Raw genomic sequence first — 9375 nt, 5'->3', positions numbered from 1 at the left:
TGACACAAACGAGTTGCCGCAGTGAAGGACAGGCTTCTACGAGTCATTTTATCATCCTTGGGCAAAGAACGCCTAAAAACGAACCCACATCAGCGGGTACGGGGACTGGCAGATTGTCTGTGAGGGAGGAAGAATGGAAGAAGCTTTTGAAGAAGGCTAGAGCCCACACAGGACTGTAGAGCCAGTGATGATGATGATGATAAATGACAAGTCATGTTACCAGCCAATAAATAATTCACGTCAGTTCTTATCACTTAACTGGTTTTATTTGTGATGCATACAAAATTCAGCTTCTCATCTTTAACCCCCCACAGAGATATATCTCTTTAGTCCCAAATACAAACAGCTCATGTGCCAACAACTTTATGACATTTCATCATACTTCTGATGTTTGTTACTTCAATGTGACGCAAATGACCTCAAACTGTCGTGCGTTATTAAAACGTTAACATCTTCCGATACTGTTTACCATTTAATGTTCATTTTCCAATTATCTGTCACCATGGATACTCAAAACACATGATGACATTACGTCTCAATAACATTCTATATCAAACTAAGTTAAAGTTAACAACAGCATATATCTACTAGAATGCACTTTTTGTTTCACGCAGAAAAGTTCTTCTTGACAAGTTACTTAATACTTACTCGGCTGACCAAGAAATTCCCCACCGTTTTTGGAATCCCAAAGTCCATTAATGTCTTTGTCATTAGACCCTATCCTGAGGTAGCTGACTGCAGTCTACTTCTTTAAGACCCATTTTAATATTACCCTTCCATCTATGCTTAGGTCTCCTAAATGATCTCTTCCCCTCAGGCAAATATGATGACACACATTTTGCAACTATTTAGTTTTGTCCAAAATCTGTTTATAGCAGAATCCATAAGAGGCAGAAATTTACCTAGCATAGAAAAGTATTTTATATAAATCAGTCACGAGAACAATTTTACCAAAACTATTGTTTTTTTAATACACACACAACGAAACTGTCTAAAACAGAGACAGAAAAATGATTTGGTGCAAATACGGTTGACAGCCATGATGAACGAATCTAAATCTATGGACAACCGACGTACCGATCACCTCATCCTGGGAATAAAAGTTCAACTGTAAGAAGATGTGGCCATTGAAGAATACGGAGTTATGACCCAATGTTTTGGACACTGTCTCAAAGATGGACTGAAATGTCAGGGGGTTTAACCTCGTTGACTTAAAATCATTCGATGCATCTGAAACTTCACTGCAGACACTTAACACCGCAGATATTTGTAGGGTATAGAGAAATTATCACCACCGAGACCTTGGAAAATTACAAGGCTGCTTAGAAAACTGTGAGATAGGACCGACAATTTTGAGAACTGCGTTATGTTACGTTAACATGCAACTGTAAAAGAAATGCAACATTTAACAAAATAATCAAAGATTTAGTTTAAATATTAAAATATTTTTAGATTCATAAACTTGGGAATAACCGTCTAAAATTACAACTCTACCAACTGTACTTATTACTTTTATTTTCACTGAATGTTACATTCTATGCCAAAAATTGTGAATTTTTAAACTATACAATCAAAAAAGAGAAAGGAAATTTGACTTCTTTTAACAAAATTAAGCATTGTAAAAACTAGCCACACATCCACCAAAAATGTACACATTATTACTTCTTTTAAAACTGCGATGGTATGTTTCATTATAAAATATAATTAAACTGCAAACTACAGCCGGAAACATTTCTGCATGCCACGTGAACCGTGATGTACGAATAGTGTTCTCACATTATAATTACAAATATTCATCACAGCAATCACACATGAAATGTCTGCCACAATTTTAAGTATTACTATTAATTATCTTGCATTTACCTAAGTATTCAGAATTAAATGTGACCTTGATAAGTACAATGTTTCAAGTGCAACTGCACCAATTTTAGCTTTAATCTGCATTAAATTCAGTTAATGCATGATCAGTAAGATTGTACCTGTGTTAAACATGTTTAACTTCCTTGGTTACTGGCTTCCCTTAACAACTTCATTTCCTAATTAAACAGCACTCCAATATGGCTGTTGACAACTGACAATTATATTACAAAACATTTTATTCAGGACTGCCACAAGTGATAAGTCATAATTCAACAGTAATAGGTTCCAAGTTGAAGATTTCTGTCTTCTGGGTTGTTGCGCTGTGTAGTCTGGTAGATGAATCGCCCTGATGACAGAGGCAGTATGACCTCAGAAACATTGGTAAACATCGACCAGACTACACAGCGCAACAACCCAGAAGACAGGAATCTTCATAATCACCGCTGTGAAATCCTCAAATCTTACAGGTTCCAAATTATTACCAAAATCCAACTTCATTAATATTGAGCTGGTAATCAGTACCGAGTCTTCAATAAAGTTTAGTAACACAAATGACTGTTTCATCTTTTGTCACGTGTCATATTTCGTAAGGGCAGTAACAGCATAAGAAATTGGAAAAAACTGGAGATGTTATCATGGAAATTTCCTACCACCTTGCAATACAATAACATACAGTCTTCTAGAGATGGTATACATGCACGCACTTCTAAATCAAATCGATGGTTTACACAATAAATATTAACTGTATATTACAATATAAATACATATAGTTTATCTCCGTCAATTTACTGGTCATCCCCTCTATTAAAAATATTCTAGCAGTCATCATGTCATGCACAAACATAAGTTTTTATGTTTTTTTAAATCAGTACATAAGGGACTGAGGAATTTTACAGTAAATAATTCCAATGCTAAATTTCCTTTAAACATACCTCAAAGAAACCAAAATTTCTCTGGGTGTTTTTACCTTGTATAAAACTGATGGCAGATGTATTTAAAGCCTAACTTCGTATAGTACGCAAAGACTACAGATACCATCATAATATGCCCATGTATCTACGATACCCCATCAATGTAGCGGGCACACTAATTTGTCAAGATGAATTTAATTACAGATGAAACTGAAGTGGTTTACTTTCTGCAAAGATAAAGAGATTAAAACACAATTCTCCATTCTCCACTTGACTAATGCTAATCATCTGTTATATCACTAGGCACGAAACAATCCTGCAATGCGGTAGAACAATTCCCCAAAATGTAGTGTCTGATGCAACACAAAGATTACATGCCCCAATATCCATCCCAATATTTACTATTATTTAAAAAATGAATTTTTCTTACAAATTCTTATTCATTCAAACATGTGACCTCACTTTTTGTGCAATACAAAAACACTGTTGACTTATTGTGGATTTCGCTTTCATCTGTGTGAACGTGGATGAACTGCGAATCTACAAAAGTCTATACTTAAAATGAAATTTAATATTTATTTAAACAATTTAAAGGATGGAACAATTACATTTTGAGATACAAATCTTGATTGTATGATGGGTTAGTGCTGCCCTAAACCACCTCAGACAGCCAATGAAAATTTTCACATGGACAAAGTATTTTTAAAAACAGTTTCTAGATGTGTAATATTACTTATGTATCATACTACTTGAGCATAAACAATCACCTCATTTTCATCAATGTACATGTATCAAAATGTTGTTATGCCAAGACCCAAATTGTGCTAATCATTTCTGACATGCAGATAGCGGCAGGGTACTGCTTTATCAACTTATTATCACAAATATCTTTTAATGCACAAATCATGATCTTTGTTCAAAATAAGTGTGCTCACAAGGACTGTAGTGCTTGTTTCTAATAAATTACTTCATCAGAATGGACCACAGCGTCCTGTAGGAAGTCACATATTTAAAATCCTAGATGCAGCAACCTTAACTTTTTTATTAATTAATTGGTATATACGAGTGACACATGAAACATTAACACAAAATTTGTTAATATAGCTACAAAATTTTTAAATCATATGCTTCCAAGTTTAAAATGTAACAAATACGGCACACAAAGAAAAAAGCGAAATTGTGCCAATTATCAAAAAGAGCTGCCAAAAGACTAGTTTCGTGTTTAAGGTATGGAATCAGCCACAAACACCGAGGTTAAACTCATTAACATTAGATCTAGCAACTAAAAGTGGCATTACTTGTAGGTTAGCAGAAATCTGCCTCAGACATTTACACTTGTCATTAAACTTGTATTACTATGACATACTCAATTTAACGGTGTGTGCAGATTATGGGAAAACTAAACAAGAAAATGTATGATTAGTGGAAATAATGAATCTGTCTTTATTTAATTAGTGCAAGATCCTAAGCTTTATATTTAAAGATGATGTCAACATTTTTATCATACGCTCCAAAAAAAATTAGGAGTTCTAGGGGAGTGACAATTAAACATATTTTACAGATGCCAATAAAAAAATCTGACAGACATTATTATACTGCCACACCTTATCTTTCATATAGAACACACGTACCAAAAGAACACCAAAAAATACAATTCTGGATTCCATGTTTCTGAACAATCATTAAGGAGGGTAGACAATTCTTCTATATGGATGTAAGACTGCACTGAATTCAAAATTTCTCTCAATGGGACCATAAGTACCAAGTTTTGATACGATGCAACCACAAAAAGGAAACCATACCAGATTTCATGTACATAATTTATGTACACACTAAGTAATACAAGTGCTTTAAATATCATATTATCAGAGTTAAATGTTAACAGATATTGAGTATTGGAATGGCATTACTTGTTATGTGCTATGCATAGGAGAAAACTAGAAATGTTAGACCAAGTTTGTTGTATTAGTCTGAATATAATTCCATACTATTTTCTTGTAAGGCTTATATTAAATCATGATTTTGTACCAGGGACAAAGGAAATGTCATATTTCCAATATGCTTATAAACAGAATGAAGCACATGAAAATATAAAGCAGGCAGTCAGATACAATTAATTAATTTGCTCAATATAAGCAAAATGGTAAACTAAAGTTGTCCCCATTCTTATGAATTATGTAAAGGTGGTGCAGAGTGGGCATGGAGAGAAAGCTCCATGTATTATTAATCTTATCACTACTTCGAGATAATGATCAGCTTCACACTCAAGTTGCGTAACACTGGGGAAGGAGCCCTCAGCTTTCACTGGATAGGAAGCTAGCTGGGTCCCATGACCAGAATGGAAGTAGTCACCCCTCCCTGGAACTGGATATTAACCTCACAACTCATACCCAGTAATGAACAGAACAATGCATTTTAAATAATATAGAGTATCTGTGGAAGTGACAATGAATTTGTCAATCCTGTTTTTCTTTGACTGTTTGTAACATATGATCGATGCAAACATGAGATCTACCGTCAGCAAAAACAGGAGTAAAACAAAGCACCTCTACCGTTACCTAACATGATACTATCACAGTAAGTATACATTTCATTACCAATTAGTTCAGGAAAATGGCAGTGAAAGTGCGAAATTGTTGTCAACACTAATATTCACCTCAATTACAACTGTGAATCATCTAAGTGAACAGTTACAGTAATTATTTTCATACGACTTATTAGTTTGCAAAATGAATACGGAAGAAAATGAATATCTTTACCTAATGCCATCAGAATTAGGAGAAACAATTATACTTCAATAACATCAAGTAACATTACTGGTTTCCACAAAGATACTCAGCGACTGTACTAGTAAGGGTTTTAAACTGACAGCAAACATAAAAAGAGAAATAACGTGTGAAGATAGCATATTTATTTGTTATATGGATTTAATGCAGCTTGTAAAGGCAGTATTCCACCAAAACCTTAGAGTGCGGTTGTACACTACTATAATACGACCTTTAGTATTGTACGGATCTGAATGCTGGACTTTAACATCTCTAGCTGAAAGAATGCTTATGACCTGGCAAAGGAAAATTTTAAGGCAGATTTTTGGTCCAACATGTGACAATGGCCTATGGAGATTTAGAATGAATATCGAGCTGGAGAAGCTGTTCATCAGCTCAGATATTGTAGCTGTAATAAAGGCAAGGACAGAATGGCTTGGACATATACTCCGAATGAGTGACGATAGAGGATGTAAGATGATCATCAATAGTAAACCTCCTGGCAAATTAAAGAAAGGAAGACCGAAACTCCGGTGGATTGAAGACGTGGAGTCCGATCTTAAACAGATGGGCGTAAGAGGCTAGAAAAGAAAAGCACAGAATAGGGAAGACTGGGCATCGATCGCAAGAGAAGCCAAGCCTACACTGAAAGGGCTGTAGTGCTAAAGAAGAAGAAGAAGTAAAGGCAGTATCATTGTATTCAGTGTAAATGCCAATTGTGTGTACTTCATTACCATGTTCCAATAATCCTCAACCAGGTGGTGTAAATTACTTCATACGTTTGAGACTGATTACTATTATTAAAGAATACACCATCCTTTAGATTTACTTATATTGTGGAAAAGATCTAGGACAATGCTGTTATCACTTCGACTGGCTTATAGAACAACTGTAATTTAGCTGTATAAATTCAATAACATGACGAACTTGGCTGACTCACATAATACAATACTTTAGAAAATATTCGATAGCTCAGCTGCATAAATTCCGAACTCCCACATGACTAGAGCTATAAAATGAAGTTTCCTTCTTACTCATGTTTAACCAAACTACAACAAAGTAATTATAGCAAACATATTACAACTCCAGTATCTAAAAGAAAGGGGACTCTGAATAAATTTCTCATGAAAGTAAAGTTGTAATTCTAATGCGACAAATATCTTGATGTTCTAGAATTATTGCTTGGACCAATACAAACAAAATATGGTAAAAGAATCAGTTGATATGAATGATGTAATTCAAATGCCAACAACCAACACGACCCGATGCTAAATCTGACTGGCTGGAGCTATTACCGAATCACGCCTTACGTAACTAAATCAGCATAAACGTATCACCTCAGACACTTGCACAACAGGATGCTAGATTCTCTTTTGCTGCCTACTATCTTCAAAAACAATTCTGAAATGGGGTGAGGGTAAAGAATGACAAAGTGTACTAATACCAACATCTGCAACTTCAGTCCCTATGATATTACAATGTACATATGTTTATTTATTTAAACACATGTTCCATGAATTACTTATTGTTTTCAATAATACTTTTGTTACTGAATCTATTCAATTAATAAAAAAAGCAGAACTTGCTTATAAATTTGGGTAGAAACACAGGATCTAATGGTTTATTTGTCACAGAAATGTGACTCAACAGTATTATTGAAAATCTTCTAAAAAGTAACTAGATACAATGTTTTTGCTGCCATGGGAAAGAAAAACAAAAAGGAACAAAATACATTAAGTCTCTTAGTACCGTTAATACTTAATCAGTATGAATAATAATTAAATACCATTTGAGATATTTACAATATAAATTACAACTCCAAATAGCTGCCATTTGGCACTAATATCCATTATTCATGACATAACAATGCCTTTATTTCTCCCAGTGCAGTGAAGACAAACTACAAACAGTTTGTGTAGACCAGTTCTGCACCAAGGCAAATATAACAACTGCTATCAGCATTCACAAAGACGTCAAATTTCTTATAATAATTATTTACGCAGAAGACCAATTCCATCTCGTACATTCACACGCTACAGCTTGCTAATCACAAATGCATCATTTACACACACAGATCCAGACATTCCATTTGTTTATATAATAAAGAGAATTAACCTTTTTCTGCAACTTGAGAGACAAGTCTCAGCTTTTATGTTAATGAGAATGTGAACTAGAAGTCGCAAATGCTACTGTTAATGGATTCTGTATTGAGCAAAGCCTGAATCAGTCTGCTAATCAACATATACCATCATCTATCACCACACATTGATTTTTCTAACAATTAACTTCTCTTTCACACACATTTTTACAGGATCTGGAATGTGGAATGGACAAGAAGACAAATGGTGAACTTCAACTAAAAATAAACAGGTGCAGAATATTTACTATGACAGGAAAAATGATGGAAATGGATTTCCTAAGAAGAGCGGCTGGAATTTCCAGAAGAGAGAGAGTGAGGAACGAAAGGATTAGAGAAATCATGAGGGTGGATTGAGATATAATTGAGAAGATAGAGAAAAGACAACTGATTTGGTATGGACACGTGCAAAGGATGGAGGAGGATAGGTTACCAAAAAGGACTATGAAATGGCAACCAAAAGAGAGAAGGAAGAGAGGGAGACTGAGACTAGGATGGAACGACATAATTATAAGAATCATGATAGAGTGGAAACTACCTCCGGAAGGATGGGAAAATAGAGAAGAATGGAAGAAAATATTAGGCACTGCAAGACCGAAGTAACGGTCAAGAAACAGAAGAAGAAGAGGCAAAATGAAAGTCACAAAAATAAAATTTTGAATTAGTTCCTTTTTAAATTATAATTACCATCATTAGCAGATTAAATTAACACTGAAAACATATCTTTCTCTTTATCTGTAGCAACATCCATAACTCAGTTTCTATGTCTTGTGGCCTCATAAAGTAAATTGACACATTTATTCACTTCCATCCTTCATCTCCTTTCTACATACAAACCAAGTTATTTTATGAAGATATTTCATCAAATAAGATGAAATAACTGGTATCAAATCTATATTATAGCACAGGACATACAGATGACATCAAACTCTCAATAAGTGAAACTGAGGACTCATCCACAGTCCAATAACTGCCTGGAAGGGGATGGGAGCAAGGAAGGACTGGGAGAGAACCACGTTACTTGCGCTTGCTAGCTTTCTCAGCCAACTTCTCTGCCTTCTTCTGCAGTCTCTCCTTTTCTTTTCTCTCCTTCTCCTGCTGGCGTTTCTCCTTCTCCACCTGAACCTTCAGCTCCTTAAGCTTGCGTTTCAGCCTGTTCTTGTCATCGCCATTTACACCCAGCTGTTTAAAGTCCCGTGACTCAAGCTGTAACAAAGCTGAGCCTCCCACCTGCTGCTCTAGGAATTTTGGGATGTGTTGCTCCAGCCCTAAAGCCAACAGCCACTGACAAACCTGCGTGCACAAATTGTTACATTCAACAGGATCACTTCAATCGTTGGGCACAGTTGGCTTACCACCTCAAATATGATACGGAATTAGTGTTTTTCAGCAACAAAAAATATGGCAATACATTTGTACTTCCTTTTTTCAATGTCTGATAAACACACAATTCTTGTGTGTTTAGTTAGAGAGTACCTGCACATTTACATAGCCTCAATTTATAAACTTACCATTTTCAGTAGAATGAACTGATTTTATTCTGGTATGAACACCTGGAAGAACTTCCCATATGCAATTCAATGACAATCAAACCATTCACTCCAATGTTATATCAGAAACAATATTACGCAACTGCAATAACTGTATACATTAATCAGAAATATTTGCAAAAAAATTGAATCACCTGTGAACGGAAAAAAGA

The 9375-nt window shown here is 35.0% G+C and overlaps 1 protein-coding gene across 9 annotated transcripts in view; it reads right to left on the bottom strand.

The window, feature by feature from the left end:
* Positions 1-1498: 1498 nt before the first annotated feature.
* Positions 1499-9375, bottom strand: part of Spn (protein phosphatase 1 regulatory subunit spinophilin) — an 85796-nt gene continuing 77919 nt past the window's right edge. For all 9 annotated transcript variants that reach the window (XM_022073651.2, XM_022073654.2, XM_022073649.2 and 6 more), the window contains one exon: positions 1499-8966. In XM_022073651.2, the coding sequence (XP_021929343.2) occupies positions 8691-8966 (276 nt within the window). In that variant the 3' untranslated portion in view covers positions 1499-8690. The remainder of the gene's footprint in view (positions 8967-9375) is intronic.

This window comes from Zootermopsis nevadensis, unplaced genomic scaffold (genome assembly GCF_977971745.1).
Source record: "Zootermopsis nevadensis isolate Lab colony 2312 unplaced genomic scaffold, Znev_1.0 Znev_ptg000017l, whole genome shotgun sequence".
NCBI classification, from domain to species: domain Eukaryota; kingdom Metazoa; phylum Arthropoda; class Insecta; order Blattodea; family Termopsidae; genus Zootermopsis; species Zootermopsis nevadensis.
Note: the sequence above shows the minus strand (reverse complement) of the source record. Positions and strands in the feature narration are given on the sequence as shown.